This window comes from Corylus avellana, chromosome ca3 (genome assembly GCF_901000735.1).
Source record: "Corylus avellana chromosome ca3, CavTom2PMs-1.0".
Classification (NCBI taxonomy): domain Eukaryota; kingdom Viridiplantae; phylum Streptophyta; class Magnoliopsida; order Fagales; family Betulaceae; genus Corylus; species Corylus avellana.
The window spans coordinates 7,298,010-7,319,780 of record NC_081543.1 but is presented as its reverse complement, the minus strand read 5'-3'; the positions used below and the strand labels follow the sequence as shown (position 1 = coordinate 7,319,780).

The 21,771-nt window shown below is 32.9% G+C and overlaps 1 protein-coding gene across 1 annotated transcript; it reads left to right on the top strand.

Moving 5' to 3' along the window:
- Positions 1 to 14,346: 14,346 nt before the first annotated feature.
- On the top strand, positions 14,347 to 19,526 carry LOC132174016 (metal tolerance protein 10-like). The gene is made up of 6 exons (XM_059585729.1): positions 14,347 to 14,530; positions 15,003 to 15,115; positions 15,852 to 16,097; positions 16,335 to 16,415; positions 18,143 to 18,373; positions 19,179 to 19,526. The coding sequence occupies exons 1-6, from the start codon at positions 14,347 to 14,349 to the stop codon at positions 19,524 to 19,526; spliced, it is 1,203 nt and encodes a 400-aa protein (XP_059441712.1).
- The last annotated feature ends 2,245 nt before the right edge of the window (positions 19,527 to 21,771 follow it).

Below are 21,771 nucleotides of genomic sequence, written 5' to 3'. Positions count from 1 at the left end.
TGCGCAGCAATCTTTTTCTGAGAGTGATGTGGCCGTGGCAATGCATTTTACGTGTTTTGAACTTGGTTTACGGCTACTCTCACAGAGTTGCCCACTTCCATTGACTAGTTTGAAACATTTGAGATTTCTTCACCAACCGCAATAATTTGCTAACTTTTAAGACTCCATGGAAATTGGAAAGGAATGCTCTTTCTTAATAGAGAGCTTCCAAAAGAATTGGAAAATTTGAATTTAAATTTTTCAGTCAAATGCCATTAGAGATTGAGCCCTTAACTTCTCTTCAAACATTGCCTTTTTTTAAAAAAAAAAAAAAAATTAATTTTTTTATATTGGAAAACAGTCAAACATGTATTATTCAAGTTGGGTTTGGGATGGGTTGGACAATTAAAGTAATGCTGACAATTGAGAAAGTAGTGGAAGGCCGCCAACCTCCACCAATCTTGAAAAGCTTAGGGGACGACAATTTTCATCAGGGACGGCCAAGGAAGCTAGAAGCATTAATGTAATTGATGGTCAAATGCCCCTCAACAACAGAAAATGATTCTCTCCGCGCCGCAGGGCCGGACCAACCACTAGGCAAGTTAGGCCGGTGCTTAGAGCCCCAGATTTTTAAGGTTCAAAATTTTTTTTTTTAAGACTCAAAATGTTTTTTAATAAGGCTAAAAAAAATTTGCATAAAGACCCTTAACATGTTTTCTTGAGGCCCTTAACATGCTTTAAGAAAAATATTATTATTTGTGTATAATATCAAGGCTCCAACATGCTTTCTTTAGGCCTTCAACATGCTTTAAAAAAAAAATATTATTATTTTTATAATATGGAGGCCTTCTGCACAACGGCCACGAGGCCCTCAACAGTCAACATGTTTTTAAAAATATAATATTATTTGTTTATAATATCGATACCCTCTATAAAATAAGAACGAAAAAAAAAAAAAAAAAAAATTCGGAATCCCACAAACTTGTCTATTGTGGTTATTTTGCATAAATTCAGCCCCTCACAAAAGGTTAAAATGTGTAACTTTTCACATTTCAAAAAGGTAAAAATGGTTATTTTGCCATTTACGAAAATGCTGAAAGACAAAAATAAGCCTACTTAATTTAAGTATAATGAACAAGGAGTAAGGGCAAAATGGTAATTTTAGTCTCAAACAAAAAATACTAAGTGCGGAATCGTGCTTTAGTGCTTATTAGGTAAAGATCTCATGCCATATTAAAATAAATATTATTTAATTAATATTTAAATATTAAAAAAATAAGGCCAAATTTTAAAGTTTTGCCTAAGGCTCCCAAATACAGTGGGCCAACCTGCTCTCCAGTTCAAATGAATTGGATAATATCCAATTAGTTATAGTAGAGGGGTAATTTTGTCTTTTCATTTTTTGAAAGAACAAAAATATCCATCCACTATAACTAACTGTATATTATTGCGTTCAAATGAAATAGAGGATCCTAATTCCTCAGGGGAACAACTCCTCTCTATTTTCACTTTAAATAGAGATCAATTATTTTATGGTCCGTGCATATAAGATTTTAGTATGATTTTTTTTAAATAACCTTCCAACATATATATACACCTATTAATCTACCTATGCACAAAATATACAAATTTTACTTCCAAGCTTAATTTGGTGATACTTAAAACAAGCCTGGATAGGGATTTTTTCTATTTTATTTAAAATAGATAGTATTTACTTTATAATCATGATTTAAAGTTGGTACATTTAACATGTTGCATTATTTAAAATTTTTTAAAAGACGTGTTAATATTAATATCATATACACCAACACCGTTATATACAATAAATTATATCCTAACTATGAAATGAAATTCCAGATCCTCTCAATTGGATAATGATAAGTTGTAGTTGATGAATTTGTATTGATTCTAATTAAGTGAATTGATTCAAAAGAAAACTGAATTGGTTCTAATTAAAGGTTCTGTTTAGGCCCCATACAAGGCTACAATTACACACGTCAGTCCTTTTATACTAACATGCTACAATCACTCTAACAACTAATATGGGCCACAACCCATTATTCATCTCGGCCCATTTACAACACACGCAACCCAATTACAAAGTCTCACTCCAATTGACTTTCAAAATCATGTTTTGCAATGGGTAGGACAAATGCCTTGTCAACGGTTAAGTCCATTAATCCTCCTTTTGCAATAAATGAAGTCATTATCAATACATTATTATCTCATTTTAGGCAAACTTTGGTGATCCCAAATGTAACTTTTAATTTTAATTTATTGCTTTTTATCCATCAGATTTTCTGTAATTCAGTTTATTAATTTGATATGTGTTCAAAATGTTAAATCCGTCCCAAAAGCTTAAGCTGATAGGAAGAGGTAAATTCAATCACTTAATCATTACTTTAATACTCATTCACACGTGTAGGCTCAAATTCATTTTTTACTAGGTGGGGCCCAACATGTGAAATATTTAATTTAAATGGAGTGAATTGACAGAGTTAAGGTTTGATCTCAAGACCTTTGGCTCCGATACCATGTTAAATCACCACTTGTCCAAAAAACTTAAGCTAATAGGAATAGGTAAATTTAATCACTTAATTATTATATTACTTTAACACAAAATACATGTTATTATCGTATATATGCATTTTGAAAACTGCATGTTAGAAGCATTCATGAATCACACGCTTTATTGAAAATGCATGTGAGAGTTACATTTAGTTTAAATATATATCAATTTAATATATTGGATTGAAAGAAATTCGTCTAACTTATTGTGGAGAAAATTTTTGTCCAAAATTTATTCTAAGGTATATACACATCTAATTTTTTTACAACACATTTTATAATATTCTATATATTATCTATTCACATAAATTTATCCTTTTGTTTTAATTGATGGGATAAGTTGTTATGCTTTGTTAAAATATTAATTAAATAATTAAATAAAATATTTTTTTATTAACTTAAACTTTTAAATCATTTACAAATCCAACCGTAATGTCTTCATCATTTCTATCTTACATCATAGTTATCAATGAGTTATAATGAGAGTTAGTTTGTAAATATGATTGAGTGGGTTGATTTTTATTTTTTTATATGTCCACGCAAGGGAAGAGGGAGGAGGAATTCGAACTAGTGACCTCCATTTCATGAGACGTGGTTCACAGCTGATTGAGCTATTCCTTGAAGACATTGAGTGGGTTGAATTAATGCAATGGGAAACAGCATAATTGAGCATTGAGTAGTTTGCAATAGATCATCAAACTTTATTATTGTTCACTCATAATTAAAAGGAAACTGTGAAGGAGTACAAAAGGAGCAACCAAATTAATTAAGGGCGTTGCATTATTATTATTTCCACAACACCAATATTACTCAACAGTCTTTACTGCAATAGCATCGAGGTGGGAGTCGTTTGCATCTGCCGGTCTCGAAATTTTCAGTCTGGCAAACCCTTGAGCAGTTTTGATCGGAGATACAGATGCCGGAGAACACTTCGCTCTTCGCCTCGCATTTTCTTGCCGGAGCAGCATGCACCGCCATCTCCTCTGTGGATATATATAGAGTACCAATGAGAATAAATACACCAAAAAAGAACGAAATATTTGCCCCAGTGATATATATATATATATATATATATATATATATATATATATGTGTGTGTGTGTGTGTGTGTGTATTTGTTTGGATGGATAAATTGTCTCTGCAACAATTTCAGAAGAGAACAACGGCCTTTTAAGATATGTTTGATAAGCGAAATGACTATTTCATTATAAAAAATAAACGAAAGAAGGTGGAATAAAATAGGCTTAGTGTTAAAGTATATATACATATACTCTAATACTTGAAGCAACAATTCCTATGGTCCATGAGGAAAGGGCCATATCAAGGCTATTCTATTTCACTTTTTACTAATCTTAATAAAGACTATTCATTTTTTCTAGTAGAATAGTCTTCATTATTATTATTATTTTTTTTTACAAAAAAGGCAGGCATGAGAGATCCATTGTGACTATTCTACCTGAGCGTGACCATAATAGTACATATTCGCTGGGAGCCACACATGAGGGTCCTAGACGGTAGGGACAACAAACAGTACTTCTTCAAGTTTGATTGAACTATAGACTGACCTAACCCCACCATGACATCAATAGGAACCAATGTGATTTACACTATTTAGGCATGAAAATTTTCATTGCAAAATTCAAACTCATGCCCTAGTATGTATCTAACCACTTTGAGAATTTCTTTGGCCATTAAACCACCACCCTAGATGGTTGAAGGTGTTCATTCTATTAGCATGAATAAATGACTTAGCTAAGTACTTAACAAGGTCATTCCCCTTTACAAGGGTATTTTTTTTATTCATAAAAAATAAAAAATAAAAAAATAAAACTTCTTTAGTTTGTCCCCTTTTCCACAGCAAATCCAAGGACCTCCAGTACCCTTTTTCCACGAAAACAAAATTATAGTGAGAGAGAGAGATCTAGAGTTATACCAGAAGCCAACAGAAGGACCAACAAAAAGATGAGGCCAAAGGATCTTCTTCCTATTCCTGACATTGTGTATTGCTTCCATGTAGCTTGAAACAAGCAAATTAGCATTGCCCTTTTATAGCATGTGGAATACAAAATTATGAAGTTGGCAGGGGAGAGGCCAGCCAAGTCATATGTTAAAATCTAGCTGTAAATTTATCACAGCAAGACCATATAATTATTAAATAGTATAAAAGAAGTCAAACATTATTTCAACTTGTATATTTGTCATGTTATGATTGGTTGATATTGAAGTCAGTTAATATCATGCCTTAAAATACATTAAAAATTAGATATCAACATTTAATTGTAGAATACTGAAGTTAATATCAGCCCTTATGTCATGGTAATTAAGTTCTCCTTCCATGACTGTTCTAACTACAAAAAAAGAAGAAGATAGTTCTAGGCTTGAGCTTATCCAGTTATAACACTTACAACAGCCTATTCATCTTTAACATCTAATGTATAAGGGTATTTGGTTTTCAATATAATGACTGCATGGTTCTCATTTTGCCTCTAACTATTTAATAAAAGGATGAATTCAGTGACCTAAAATTGAAGTGCGAAATTTTCATAAATTATTACTATCCCAAAAGTTTAGACTCTAGCTCCTTCAATAAGTATGGCTCGACACTTGAGATTTTAGCTTTTCAAATTATATGTAAGAGTAATATTAGGGCTCAACACGTGGGTTTTATAGTTAACCACATATTTTGTTTGTTTATGTTGATATAGTTGACCGCACCTTGATAAGGCAACCCTCCTTTCCTTTCCAGGGTTGCTCTAGTTATGATTGTAGTGATCTTAAATCATGTATTTTCGCTTTCCGTATATTTTTCCTTTGTTTCGGCTATTGAGTGATACCACAAGTCAGTTACTAGTTAATTAATTGGTCATAATGTATTATCAATAGATTGAGAAATAGACCCTTAAATACTTGGCTCTAGGTTAATTGTCTGAATTTGGCATTCTAGCATTGCTCTCCCAACCAATTTAGCTTGATGTTATTGCCTATGCCAAACTTACTTTTTGAATGCAGGCAAAGAGTCTGTCATTAGCAAATTACATGTCGATTCAGACAAACATTCCAACCCATATGCAAGGCATATTGATCAACTGGTTAATTGAGGTACATATCTTTTCTTTCGACGCATCCTAATAACATCATTTTTTTTTTCTTTCTTTCTCTCTTGTCTTTCCCATATTGTTTATAATTTATAAACCAATTGATCATAAAAGCATTTTGATAATGCTTTTGTGATAGTATTGGTCATCAATGCATTCTGATTACCGTACCTATTTTATTTTTTGATTGGTCACTCTTGTTACGGGTACACTTCAAATTTGATTTAATGCTTAATGCAAGAAACTCTATATCTCATGGTGACATTGTTAGACAAATATCTCTACAAGATGCTCCGTTTATAATTAAAGCACCACTTGTCCCAAAAATTTAAACTAATTGAAAGATATAAATTTAATCATTTAATCATTACTTTAATATTTATAGGTGATGCCAATACGTGGAATATTTAATTGAAATGGTGGGTGAATTAACAGAGTCAAGGTTAATTTGAACTCAATACTTTTGACTCTGATACTTATTATGTTAAATCACCACTTGTCTCAAAAGCTTAAACTAATAGGAAGAGATAAATTTAAATATTTAATCAATACTTTAACAGAATAAACCAAGCTTTTCAATCTCTCAAGATCCACCATTATGCTCTGATATCATGGTAAAAACCAGACATAGTCGGTGCATGTTTGAGAGATGAAGAAGATTAATGAAGAAATGTTATTGTTTCTGTGTGTCGATCATGCATGCACAATATATGGGGGTGTTTATAAAAAAAATTAAAAGAACAAAATATGGCGATTTACATAATATTTGTGGTTGGTCGGTTTTCTTTTCTTTCTTTGGATGTTCTTAATTTGTCTGATTCAGAGATTGATGAGGTTTCCTTCTTAGGTTCTGCCATATCTGCACTTCCTTTAATACTTATATTATCTATCCACATAAATTTATCTTTTTGTTTTCCATCTGTAAATGACTTTCTTTTTTCTTTTCTTTTCATTTTTTTTTTCTTTTTCTCATTTTAATTGATGAGGTTGGTTTTATGCTTACAGTAATGCTACATCTATGAACTTCTCACAAATCATTTCTATTATACATCATAGTTATCAATTATGAGTTATAATGAGAGTTAGTTCCTAAATATGATTATGCGGGATGTAATTAATGTAACTGGAAACAACTTTTTTTTTTTTTTTGACATATTCGCACAAGATGAAGATTCGAACCAGTGATATCTGCTTTATAAAGCGTGGTCTCCGGTCGATTGAGCTACCTCTTAAGGACAGGAAACATCTTAATTAAGCATTGAGTAGCTTGCAATAGATCTTCAAACTTTATTCTTGTTCACTCATAATGAAAAGGAAACTTTGAAGGAGTACAAAAGTACGTAGTATTATTAGGAGCAACCAAATTAAAGGGTGTTGCATTATAATTTCCACAACACCATTACTCAACAGTCTTTACTGCAATAGCATCGAGGTGGGAACCTTTTGCATCTGCCTGTCTCGAAATTTTCAGTCTGGCAAACCCTTGAGCAGTTTTCATCGGAGATACAGATGCCGGAGAACACTTCGCTCTTCGCCTCGCATTTGATTGCACCAACATGCACCGCCATCTCCTCTGTGGATCGATATAGTTCCAGTGAGAAAAAAGAAAAAAAAAAAAAACTTATAATTTAGCATACGCAAAGGACAGAATAATAATGTTTATTATGAAGATTGGAGGGGTCAGATATAATTATAAAACCCAAGGAAAAAACTAAATAAGAATTCCTTTGAATTTACTTGTGTGGATATATATATATATATATATAGAGAGAGAGAGAGAGAGAGAGAGAGAGAGATACCAGAAGCCAATAGAAGGACCAACAAAAAGATGAGGCCAGAGGATCTTCTTCCCATTCCTAACATTGCGTCTTGCTTCCAAGTATACTTGAGTCCTTTGACACATGCATGATGTTGCCCCTTTTATAGCATAAGGAATTTAAAATTACAACGTTGGCAGGGGAGAGAGGCCAGCCAAGTCATATATTGAAATTTAGCAGTAAATTTATTACAGTAAGCCCATATAATCATTAAATAGTTACTCAACAAGTCCAACTTTATTTCAGGTTCTATATGTGTCATGTTATGATTGGTAAAATCGAAGTCAGTTAATATTGGCCTCAGGAAGACATTAAAAGTTAGATATCAATATTTAATTGGTGAATGCAAGAGCCCAAACTCATGTAATTAAGCCATATATGTCATCACCAGAATGGCTAAAAAGTAAAGTAATATTAAGAGTTATCTCCTATGACTTTTCTTAATTATTTGGTTTTAGATATTCTATTTGTTAATGATTGCATTCTTCTCATTTGTCTTCCAAATATTTAATAAAAAGGATGAATTCAGTAGTCTAAAATTTAGGTGCCATTTTTTCATAAATTATTGCTATCCCAAAAGCTTAGACTCTCTTTCTTTCCATAAGAATATTGGCTCAACATTTGAGATTTTAGCTTTTCGAATGGGAGGCAGTGTAGCATTAGGGCTCATTATGTAGGCTTTAGAGTATTCCCTCTTTAAAATTTCTCTAAATTTAACTTTGAAAATGTATTTTTTTTTTATTTTATTTAACTAGCCACTTTTTAAAACTATCAAATATCAAACTCTCTAAATATTTCTTTACTTTAACTAAATATTATTTTTTTTATTAATAAATGTAATTGCTATGAAACTCACTCACTTTGATTCCATGTGAGAGATTTACCAAAATGCCACCCCAACAACCAAAATAATATTAAAAAATAAATAGTTTTTTGCTTTTGGTGTTTTATACTTGGAGAGGAGTTAAAGCAAATGTGAAATTTAACTTTGGATAAAGAGTTTGATAAATAATGTTTTTTTGTAGATTTTGTTAAAAATTTAGAGAAATGTTAAATATGAAGAGTTCGATGGAGATGCTCTTATAGTTAACCGTGTATTCTGTTTGATTAGTTTAAATTTTCTTGTAACTATTTAATAAAAGGTGAACTTGGTTACCAATTAATTTAGGTGTGAATTTTTATAAATTACTGCTTGTCACAAATGTGCCCACACTCACTCTCAACAAATAGGGTTCAACATGTGAGATGTTGACTTTTTACACGAGAATTTTTCTTTCCCCAACGTCTGCCTTCTCTCTAAAAAAAGTAAGGCTTAGCCACCTCCTTGTGAGGCTTTTCTTCTACCTCTCCCTCCTCCATTTCCCCTCTTCCTCCTTTTTTGATATGTTTCTCGTTGCCTTCCCTAATTTTTTTCTTTTGTTATTGTTTCTGTTTCCGTCAAGCAACACTGTTGCGGCTCAGCCTCAACCTCTGGTCTATCGTGTGATGCCCCAAATTTTCAAAGAATGATTTATCAAAAACAACGGTTTATTTGAACTTATTAAACTCCTTTTTAGAACCTTCAAAGTAGTGTCTTATCCCTTAATCAAATCCTTAGTTGAAAAATAGCCCTAAAAACCCAACCCTGACTTTCTAGCCGAACATTCGGCAGGGGACCACACCGAACGTTTGTCCATGCCCCTAGTGTGAACGTTATTGACCAAAGTTTGACCATTGGGTATTGACCAAATGTTTCACTTAAATAATCTTAAACCACCGTGTAATAGTACACCAAACGTTCGCCCAATAGTATTGAACGTTCGATGACCGTCTGAAAAGTATTTTTAACCTATTCTTCACCTTGCATGAGGGAGCACGCCTCTCCACCCCTATAAATACCTCCCATTCATCCCTATGCCTCCCCTTACACCTAAAACCCCTAACCCTAAAGAGAGAAGAGATTTTCTTGAGAGGAAGGAGAAGGTTTTAGGGGATTATTGCCATCTTAAATGTAACTCTTGACCATTCACCAAGCATTTAAGTTATGTTGTTATTATTCCTGTTCTCTTCAAGTTTTAAAGATGTCATGCTAGACTTGTGTACCATTTCTCCTTCGATGAAAATAGGAGTTTTCAAATGTTTTAGAAGCACTCGTTGTTTTCTTTGGTTTTCATAGTATCATGTTTCACCATGTTGTATGAACTTGTTTAGAGCCTAGGTTGTAAATTGTAACATGGTGACTTGAGGATAGAAGCCCAAACATTGCATTTTGACTCTAACTGAACGCTCTACCCTGAGCCCGAACATTCACTCCTTAGACAAAACATTCGACTAGAGTCCAGAATGCATAAAAGTATAGTTTAGTGACCTTTTAGCTAGACGTGTTCAATTAGGACCTTATGTGTCTTTAGTAAACCCTCTAGCTCTGCATATAACGATATCAATGTTTCGTTATACCAAAAATTTGGGATATCGAATAACACAAGCAAGCGTACGAGGTAAGTAAATACTTATGACTGCTTTTTTTAAAAACGTGCGATATGTTAGTTGACTAAGCATGCGTATGATATGAGCATATTTACCTTTTACGCAACTTAGTAATTGTCTTAATAATTGATTTAATAAGTTGCATCGTATGACATGGGACACCGGTACGTACAGTATAATGGTCATGGGCTTACTATATATATTGGATTCTATGGTTAAATGTGTGCGGATGTGCTATATGGGCCTTGGATCCAATGGTTGTTTCGTGACTAGCGCATCTATGTTTAATTGGCGGGTCACTATAAGATGTACATTATTAGTAGTGTGGGCCACTTGAGGTCAGATTCAGTCGGGCTGCTAGTTATGGACGATAGCGTACAATGGTCAAGGCATCGACATTGTATTACAGGTCCCTCTGGATAGCTCCAACCTTGCTGAGAAGAGGAAATATTTCGAGTAGACCATATATGATAGTTACGACCTATGAAACCATTATTTTTTCTACATTAAAACTTAAGGTGATTGCCGCTGGAATTATACCTCTTTATTTTTAAATAAATCTATACTTTCATGGTGTATTAACATAGACAACATCTCATTTAAATTCTTTTTGAAAATGCACATTTATTTTCATTCATCAATAACTGGCTCATTTCGTACTCAATTGTAAGGTTTACTTACTAATTCTTTAGACTTACGCAGTTATTACAACTTGTAGGAAACCTCTTTTTAAGAAGAGGACAATAGCAAGATTGCCGCTTCGGATTATTAAGATGAGTCGGAGACCTACCTTGTGTAATCATGTTTGATTAGAATAACTGCATTTCGATTAGTAGCTTCATGTTTATGTTCAATGATGATACATGCTTATGTAATGATTTTAGATTTCTCATATTCATGAATTTCATCTTCTTATGCATTTACTCTGCTTATGCTAGAGAGGAGCAGTTCCCCAGTTAGCTACAGTTAGTTGAATTTGAGTAATTGCCAGTAACCCTACTAGACTGGTCAATGTCAGATTTGTGGGCGTTACACGTCGTCCCTTGACGCCATGATGCTCTCCGCCTTAGACTTGCTCCCACCATTAGACACACCCTACTACCATGCTCCTGGGCCTTCTCGCTTCCTACCGACTTCTCCCGTTTCACCATCAGGCTACCACGTGCTGGTGCATGGATCTCATGGTGAGTGTCCCCCATCCGCCAGCACGTGGACTCCCCTCTCATGTGCGTAGCGCCTTTGGCTTTTTGCTCCTCCGTCTCTACAGTTGTTTGATGTTTTGTTGTTGTTGTTGTTTTTTTTTTTTTTTTTTTTTGTATTTCTATCATTTCTTTTGTGTTTTCCTGCTTTTATTGTTTTTTGTGGGTTACCGTCTCATGATTCATTTTTTACTTTAATATAGTCATGGAGACTTTTATAGTCGGCGTTTGTTCCTCATTTCCACATCTTGTTCAATTCTTGGTAGTTCCTCCTTCTCAACAACTACTTCACAGTAGTTGTTGTCATTACTTGTTGGAGCTCTTCATCGAGCCCCCTTTGGCCCGGCTCGTTTGTGATCCTTTTGGGATCGTCAATGAATCTATTTCCTACTATTTGTTACTGTTTTGGTATTGTATTTTTTTGTGTGGGTTCTGTTGTTGTGGTGCCCACCCCGTTATGGTTATATGATCTCTTGTAATCTGTTTTCCGTTATTAAATAAAAAAGAAAAAAAAAACTTTTTAAATGAGAGAGAGATTCTTAGCTGCATTTTTTAGAAGTAACTTTCTCAAGTGTCACTTCACTTGTAATAATAGGCTCCCTAATCTCTTGAAACCTTACATATATATGGTTTGCTCTCCTGGTGCTTTAAAGCACTATAACCAGCATATATATAAATTTGGAACAAAATTACTTTTTGCTTCCCTATACAAATATACTCTACAATAGCTTCTCTTATCTTTCCTAATACCATTAAAATATATATATATTTTACAATTCCAAATGAAAGGCAAAAAGATGTGAGATGAGAGATGAAAAAGAAATATTTTGTATTAAAATAATAGATAGGGAAGCTAAAGTACTTTCCAATGCATTAGGTAACACTGTAACACTCCCAATGTTTAGGGAATGTGACTTTTTACGGGGGGTTTTTTTTTTTTTTTCCTAGAAGGAAGGAGGTTATACAGAAGTTGTTATTAGTGCTCTTATCAAATAGATTTAGCTTACATGCTGTTATAAAATTAACAGGACATCTCTGTAAAGACTTGGAGAGTCAAGATTAAACAATATCAATTTTACACTAACAACGTCGTCTGGGACCAAAAAGAAAAACATACAGTGTTTGTTCGGTTTGTTTTCAAATAGGGCTACTTTAACGAGTGAGAAAGCTACAGAGAAATTTGGGGAACTGACGAAACTACAAAGCCAGCTTCTAAAACTAAGTGTGGAGAAGGTTCGAGTTCTCTTGGCAGATTAAGCAAGGCATGAACCCATGCTAAGTTTTCATCTAGGCTAGCTAGTTATCTTAAAGGTGGCGAAGTTAGACTTCCTCGATCGATGCAATGGCAATGATGATTCTACTAGATGGTCTACCGAGTTGAGCAATTTTTTATTTCCAAGATATCGAAGAAGATGAAAAATTTCCCTAGGTGGCTTATCATTTAGAAGGAGATGTATGGTTGTGAATAGCGTTGTACGCTGTTAGGTTCTAGAAATTGGCTTCATTTGATGTGCAAAATTGTATGTGTAATTCATTTCATTACCAAGTATTTCGGTATGAAAATGTAAAGGGTTTTGGGTGTTTGTAGTGCTACGGGGTTGTCCCATTCACAGCCCATCCCGACGAACAAGTGAAGAAGAGCCACAGAAAGCATCCCGTTTACAGCGTGTCACAAAGGAACAAGTAACAGAGAGCCATAAAGAGCATCTCGTTCACAGCCCATCACAATGGGACAAGTGACGGATAGCCACAAAGTGGTCTTGGCTTTTTTTCATGCAAAGCCCGTTTAGATGGGAACGTGCATGACGAGAAGTTCCAGTGAAGCCCCTGCCTCGTCCCATGCAGAGCTCGTCAGAATGGGAATGTGACAAAAGGCCCCAATGAAGCTGCTGTCTCGTCTCGCTGGATTCATGATGTCCCCTAGAAACATGCCTTTCTTGGCTTCATCCCATGTCTTTTCTTCCCATTGCTCTTGAAAAAGCCTTGGACATGCTTACGGACACTACCAAAAAAAAAAAGAATGAAAAACTCTTGAGAAAATAAATCAGTTAGGGTATCTTGGCCATAATGTTTTATCCCAATCTCCGATGAAGGACAATTTAGTGGGGTCGGAAATTTTACTCCCATATCTACAACTTTTTGTTTCACAAGCTTTTCCCAATTTAGACGTTTTCTATTTCAAAAACTACTAACAATATTTTGTAGATGTGTAAGTCCGTCGTAACGGGAATTATGTCTGTCGTGACGGAATACACATTGCCTTTCAAATGATCCCCAAGTGATGTCCAGGTGATGTCTAGATGCCGAATCTCTCTGGAACACTTCCCGGAATGTCTAGTCCGCTGGGTTGATATATCTTAAACACTCAACCCAGCGGACCATAAACACTGATACATCTTACTTTTATTCTTTGATGATGTTTACATTACAAATTCCTCATATTTATAGGAGAATCAGTGTAACTTGTAAGTAAAAATAAAATAAAATAAAATAAAAAATATGCAAATCAAATCAATCAAACCTAATAATTATACTCAATCCTAATAGGTAATGATCATATAAGGAATATATACTTAACATGGAATCATATCATATATTCTAATTAACAATAGAAACCTCTTGCTTATTTAAAACAACTCTAAAACAACTCACATACATGCCAGAAAAAATAAAGAAAAATAAACTCTGAATCTAAATGAAGAACCCAATTATGTAAATTACTCAAATACTAAACACCAAATAACTTTCCATTCATTTACATCTTTAGAAGATCACATCCTTATCAGCTCACAACTTGGGATAATACTTATCAGATCACATCCTTTATTAACTGACTCTGTAAATTTCTGCATCATATATCTTCTCTTGACTTTCACTCTTCTCCCTTATTTTATATTATATTATATTATATATATATATATATATTGATTAGGTAGACTTTAATTTCAACTGCCCTAGTATGCTAAAGTATTATTTTCTGTCTTAGTTGAGTTGTTAACAATATGAAGACATTGCCCTACTATGATTCCTTTCATACCAAGTAAAGCCTTAAACTAAATAGACAAAGTCAGCTGCTATGGCATTCACCATGCAATCCTTATTCAATATAAATTAATTTAACTACTTCTGACGGAAGCTGCTGTATTTAATATGTTCTTTTTAAATTGTTAATCTGCTCTATTTAATGAGGGGGAGTTCTTCCTTTCTCTTCTTGTAACAACAATGGAGACCGATCTTCGCACGGATTCTGCAGACTACAGAACTGAGCTTCTATCACCAGCTGCAACCCCACCGGGGCAGCATGTTCCTCAGACGCCAGCATGGCAACTCAACATGGATGGGATTCAGTTGCCAGAGAAGCACACATATTCTGGGTTTGGTTTTGGACATTTTCTGAAGTCACTAAGTACTAATCTCTTCTCTTTTTCACACTCTTTCATATCTTGCATGTGCTGTTTAATTCAATTATGACAAACCTAACCTCTAGGGTTGGCTCAAGATGTGAAAGTCTTGGATTTGGTGGCATTTTCATTAAGAGCATGTTTGGAATTGCATTTGAGAAATAAAGTTTTTAACGTTTTGGCCATTTTTAGGCTTTTTGGATCCTGAAAAGCGCTTTTAATTTTTTACCAAACGAGTATTTTTTTTTTCAAACGAACTTTTTAAGTGTTAAACGCATTTTTAGGCCATTTAAACACAATTCCAAACCGATCCTAAGTCTAAGGTTCGAATTTTCTTTGGTGCAAACAATTATTTGGGGTCACGCTTACTGCGAAACCGAGTTTTACCTGATCCGTACTCGGGTCCAGGATTTGCCTTTAAAAAATATGTACATACTGAAAACCTTTTAGATATATATCTCTCTCTTTTTTTGTTAGGGAGACGAAAACATATTGCGGCATATTACAAGAGGCAGGAAAAGATTCTGGAAGGATTCACTGAAGTGGATGCATTTACTGAGTTAGGCACGTTGCCTGGAAGTTTGACAAAGGTTTGTTGTTCAGCCTAGCTATTCTGTCAACTTAATTAACATGCATGTTTACTTCTTCATTTTCAATGATTCAAACAGTGGCAAAGCCAGAAATTTATTATTGTAGCCTAATTAAAAATATAATAAATGCAATTTAAAATAATAAAAAAATAAATGTTTTTTAACTATAACGGTTAGGTTTTCACCACTAAAGTTTTAAAATGATATTCTTTAGCAACCCTTTAAGATTTAAAGTTTCGTCTTTCAAAATCCAATGTTGTGATTCATGAACTTAAATTTTTAAATTTAAATTACAATTACATAAGAGACAATTATTGATAAACAACAAATAAACAATAATAGAGTAGAAACAAACACACACACACATATATATATATATATATATATATAGGTAATCATGGAATAAATTATATACAGCGAAATTGTTTACTTTTTTGCTTTGATGATGACACTACCCTACTTTTTAAAAAAAAAAACATATATCTTTTGAAATTTTCTACAAGCTAATTTTATATGAATCTTATAATATTCTCTAAGTAGTAAATAGTGCTTGATGAGTGATGCAACCAAAATAATATATCATTTTTGACTTTAGAGTGATTTTTTTTTAAAAAAAATACTGATTTTCAAAAGACCAAGTGAGCCTCTCTTAATTTTTTTTTTTTTTTAAAATGATAATTATTTCATTTTATTTCATAACTCATTCATATGCATACAAAATGATGATTGGTTTCAGGATGAAATGGAGCAACTTGCGAGGAGCGAGAGGATGGCAATATATGCATCAAACATAGCAAACATGGTGATTTTTGTTGCAAAAGTGTATGCTTCGGTTGAGAGTAAATCACTGGCAGTGATAGCCTCCACCTTAGACTCCCTTTTGGATCTTTTATCAGGTTTTATCCTTTGGTTTACTTCCTCTGCTATGAGAAAACCCAATCAATATCTCTATCCTATTGGAAAGGACCGAATGCAACCTGTGGTAAGTAACACTTCCAATTTTTTATATATATATATTAGTGGGGTTTCAGCTTGAGTATTAAATATTCGATTAATGCTACTCTTCTCATCCATTGCACACCCGTTGATGTCATGTTTTAAATGGCTTTTTATGTGATAAATGAGCGTGAAAAATAACCTTATTCTAAATGTTCTATGAATAACATAGGAAACAGAGCTTCTCAATTTTCATTTTTTGATTGAATGCACAAATTTGCAGGGCATTGTTGTTTTTGCTTCAGTAATGACGACTCTTGGATTACAAATATTGTTCGAATCAGGTCGACAACTTATTTCAAAGGTACGCATATGCATACGTGTATATATATATATATATATAGTTGTGGAAATAAACACGACTAATAAACTTTTTAACCTTCCCGTATCCCCTTTATAACTTTAATTAGAAGTGTTTCTGAAACTTGAAACCATATATATCCTTAACTATTAATATAATTCATAAGTTTTAATGGTGTTTAACAAACCACATAACTAGATCAGCAGTGAATAGTAAACCAAATTTGAAATGTTTTGGGTTTACCCAATTTTGTATCTACATATATAATTGTTTCTTAGTTTGTCACTTATATATTTAAGTGGAAATTTCATTTAAGCCCCCATGAACTTCCATAATTACTTTTGCAATTACCCTCTCTAAAGTTAAATTTTTTTCAATTAATTAGTGTATTAATCGAACTTCCAATTTTTTGTAATGTCACATTCCCGTTAAGTCATTTTGTTAAATCCTAGCAGAGATGCGGCAAAATAACCAAAATACCCTCATTTCTTTTTTTGGAAAAAAGAAAAAAAAAATTGCAAAAATTTAGGCGTTCCTCGGGATTTCATGAAATTTGCAAAAAAAAAAAAGAGAGGTATTTTGAACATTTTGACAAGATTTAATGAAAAAAGCTAAACCGATATATGACATTGCAAAAAATTAGAAGTTCGATACACTAAATTAAGAGTTTATGAAAAGTTCATTTTGTGTTACTACAAAAATAAGGTGTCTTTTAAAATCACATGATTTTTAATTAATCACAAGTATAATGATAATCTAATGATAATTTTTATTTTTGAAACGACAAAAAAAAGAACACAAAAAAAACTTCAAAACATTACTCGTTAACCTACGCATGTGATAGAGAGCTCCACTTATTAATTAGGAGTTGGGACAACGTACTGAAGAAGTCTCTAACGTTGTAGCAGCTTCGAGGGGAAGTCCAGCTTAAAGAGACGTGGAGATGTGGAATTCTAGGAATACTACTAGAAATCCTTCAATCTACATTTATCTTCTTGACTTTAAGCTTATCCAATCTATGTCTACTTGTAGTAGCTAGTCTTCACTTTATTGTTGCTTTCATAGTTCAATTTTAGTTGAACTAGTATTTCCTTTACGTGTAGCTCTATTAATTAGTCAAGTAGTATTATAAACAAGGGACCGCTCTGCTCACGTCACGTCACTGCTCGTTTAGACGGCTCTTAGAACCTACATCGTGTCTTGTGTCACTGGACACCAAATTTTTAAATAAAATGGTCAAAATTTCTAATCCAACAAGACCAATATAACATTGGTGTTTTTTCCGACCCTAATTGAATTCCACTATCCTTAGAATTGATGGGATAGAATTCCGGAGCTGCACGTCTCTTGAAGCTGGGTTCCCCTGGAAGCTAGTACAACGATGGAGACAGACGTCTTCAGTTGTCCTTAGTGGTGGAGCCCTATCAGCATATGGCTTTATGTATATAATCCAAAAGTCATGAACTAGTGTTTATTTTGGAATTCGTTTTCAGATTTGACTTCTATGATTTGCCAAACACAACTCCTTCTAATTTTACTCAATTAAGATTTTATGTTGTGTAATTTTTATATCATTCTGTTAATTATTTGAAAAAAATATGGTAAACTCAGGCTTAAATTAATAAAATTGAAAGGATTCATTCATCATATTTTCCCTAAAAAAAGAAAGTAAAAGTTAAGTAGTTAACCCATTAATATATATTTCTGAAAGCACCGTTAACATTATGCAGACTCAGCCTGAAAGGGACCGAACGAAAGAAAGCTGGATGATAGGGATAATGGTGTCGGTGACAGTTGCAAAATTTGTGCTTATGGTATACTGTCGAAGATTCAAAAATGAAATTGTAAGGGCATATGCTCAAGACCATCTCTTCGACGTCATCACCAACTCTATCGGTTTAGCTGCGGCTGTTTTGGCCATCAAATTCTACTGGTGGCTCGATCCTCTCGGGGCTATTCTTGTAAGTATAAGCATAATTTGTGTTCACGTGTTGGGTTTAGATGTGCCGAAACATGGGTAAATTACTATAAACTCAACCTTGATTCTACCGATTTAGTTAAACGGGTCACATCTCTAAATTTTAACTCATTAATTATGCATTGGGTTCATGTGGGTTTGTAAATTGTGTTAAAAATTGTCAATACTAAATGTTGTGTGTAGGATTCGGGCCTTGTCGAAGTATAAGTATAAAACTATATAGGTCAACTCTAACCTAACCCATTTAATTAGATAGTATTGTGGAGATAAATGGTTAGAAAGTTTTTACTAGGAAGCTAACTATGGCTTTGATACTACTTGTTAAGAAAATAAATGGTTAGAGAATTTTTATCTTAAGTGTATATATATATATATGAATCCCACACTAGCCCAAAAGCTTAAGTGAATGGGAACAAGATTCTCTCTAATTAGAAAGTTACTTATATTTGACGAGCATTTTTGTCTTTTCACTTTTTGATGGAATAAAAATACCCCTCCAATATAACTAACTGGATATTCTACTGTTCAAATGAACATGAGAGGATTCTAATTCAAGCTAATGAGCTTGGGTTCACTTAAGTATACTAACTACTATTTTTCTTTATACTTTCTCAATATAGGACTTAACACTCACAAGTGCATTCACAACAAATAGGTCAAAATCCTCAACTCTAACACACTAATTTCATGTTGAGTTCATGAATTGTGTCAAAAATTGCCATCCCTATATGATATTGGCTCTCAAAATGAATTAAACACTAATGCATTACCTTTGAACAACAATGCAGATAGCTTTATATACAATTGGTAATTGGGCAAAGACTGTGATGGAGAATGTTGAATCATTAATTGGAAAGACAGCGCCGCCAGAGTTTTTAGCGAAGCTAACATATCTGAGCTGGAACCACCAGAAGGAGATTGAGCACATTGAAACAGTAAGAGCATACACATTTGGCCTCAACTACTTTGTGGAGGTTCACATTGTGTTGCCCGGGGACATGTCCCTTGGTGTGGCACATAATATTGGGGAGTCCCTCCAGGAGAAGCTTGAGCAGCTTCCTGAAGTTGAGAGAGCATTTGTTCATGTGGATTTTGATACAACTCATAAGCTAGAGCATCGGCCAAAGGTGCTCTAAATTAATCAAGAGAAGCGTTGATTACTACAAGTATTACTAATATAATAATGATTGTAGTTACTGTAGACGTCTCGAACCCTGGCGTTTTCAGCGGTCCTTTAATACTGGGCCGAGCTACTCGTATGCTTATTCCTCGTTTTTTTAGTTTAATTTGCACATTGTAATTTTGTATTGAGTCAATGTAGGGGTGCTTGTGGCCCCTTCTTTTGTATTTTACTTTCATTTATTAATTCGGTGAAAAAAAAAAGAAAAAGAGAGCAGTGTATTTTTCATTTATTTTATGATGCAATTGGAAAGAAATGGAAAAACTAATAACGCTATACACCATGCTTTACTTTGATAAGAGAATAATACTATTTAGTGTTTTAAGGGGTAGCTCAATCGGCAGTGAATCACGTTTCATGATGTAGAGGTCACTAGTTCAAATCTCTCATTTCCCTTCTCTTATGCGGACATGTCAAATATATATATATATATAGTGGACTCTAATACAACTACAATAACGTAGCTGTTAAAATTAACCATTTGAATTTTTGTTTTTTACAAGTGCTAATCTAATTGTTGATTTTTATTAGTACATTATCAAGTTGTATAGCAGTCGTATAATAATTTATTAAATAACATTACTCTTAATAAAATACTATAAATTATTTATTAATAAATAAATAAAACTATTATCCTACTCTTATCTCATTAGGTTGATACGGCAACTATTGATTTTTTTTTTAATAAAAATTGCTCTAAAAACTGATGGATACTGTTACACCAGATTGTTTCTTAATGAAATTGTTTATTCCATCAGCTATTCCAACAATAAATTGTTTCTTAATGAAAAGATTGCTGACTTTGGGTGATGTAAATGTGATAAGATTAAGGCCTATATAATAATACTCTTGCCTTTTCCCTGGGGTGAAAGTTTTTTCATTTGTTTTTTTATAAATAATTTCGAAAAGTTATTCAACCCTGTTAGATTTATCTTATATTATAGTATGTGTCACGACTCTTACTTTACATGTGCTACGAAACATCGTCATAATTTCCCAAGAAATCAACTTTATGTGATCCCAATGGATGGCCGGATGGAGCATCTCTTTAATATTCTTTGCTACTGCCCAAGTTCCCAACAAAAGGAAAGAAGACAATAAAGATGGTAGGAACCGGATATATATGGCGCGTGTAAAAGTTAACCTATTGTCTTTTAAGAAATGCTAAAGGCTCAACTTTTTTTTCCAACAAAAGTTCAACTTTTACCTTTTATTTTTTATTTTTCTAAAAAACCAAAATGAAAAATAGAAAAAATGTCTGAAGCAACCCTATCTATTTTTGGTCTTTCTTTTATTTAGTATTTTTTTTAAAATGAAAATAGTAATTTTCTTCATAATAATGACATTTTCTTAAAAAAAATGACATTATTATGAAAAAAATACCATTTTTCATTTTTAAAAAAATACCAAATAAAAGAAAGACAAAAAATAGATAGGATTGCTTCAAACATTTTTTTCATTTTTTATTTTATTTTATTTTTAAAAAATAAATAAGACAAAAGTTGAACTTTTGTTGGGCAAAAAAGTTGAGTCCCTATCATTCCTCTTGTCTTTTTTGATGTCATATCAATTTTGATGGATAAGGAGAACCAAGCATTTATTAGGCATTTAATATTTAAGATTTTTAGTCTTTGAATTCCGGATAGCTTCGTCTCAACATGTGAAAATGTGGACATTTTATATATATATATATATATATATATATATTTATATGTCCACGTCAGGGAAAAAATGGAATTCGAATTAGTTAATGACCCTTATTTTATGAGGCGTAATTTATAGTTAATTGAGCTATCTCTGACGACGTGGACATTTGATATTAGATTCATTGAGAGTTCAATGACTTGACCTTCTACTCAAATAAACCACAGATTTTTTTAAGCAAACACATTTGCTTCCCTTATATATATATATATATATATATATATATAAAATTACAAAGATTTAGATGAGGATATTTTTGTAAATTTTGTTAAATCTTAACCAACGCCAAATTTTTGTAACTTTTTTTGTTTTTTTTTTTAACCGAAGGGTGATAAAATTATCAAAATATATCTTCTTTTTTTTTGATAATTTTGTTACCCATCCGTTAAATCTTTATGAAAAAACTTAACGAATAAATGACATTATAAAACATTAAAAGTTTGATATATTAAATTAAGAGTTTTTGAAACTTTGAGGGTAATCGTAAAAGTAAGAAA

What these genes read in the sequence shown, in the direction of transcription:
- LOC132174016 (XM_059585729.1), top strand. Translation starts at nt 14,347, where the DNA reads ATGGAGACCGATCTTCGCACGGATTCTGCAGACTACAGAACTGAGCTT. An exon ending in AGGACCGAATGCAACCTGTG is followed by an intron (nt 16,098 to 16,334) that starts GTAAGTAACACT and finishes ACAAATTTGCAG; the next exon opens with GGCATTGTTGTTTTTGCTTC. An exon ending in GTCGACAACTTATTTCAAAG is followed by an intron (nt 16,416 to 18,142) that starts GTACGCATATGC and finishes AACATTATGCAG; the next exon opens with ACTCAGCCTGAAAGGGACCG.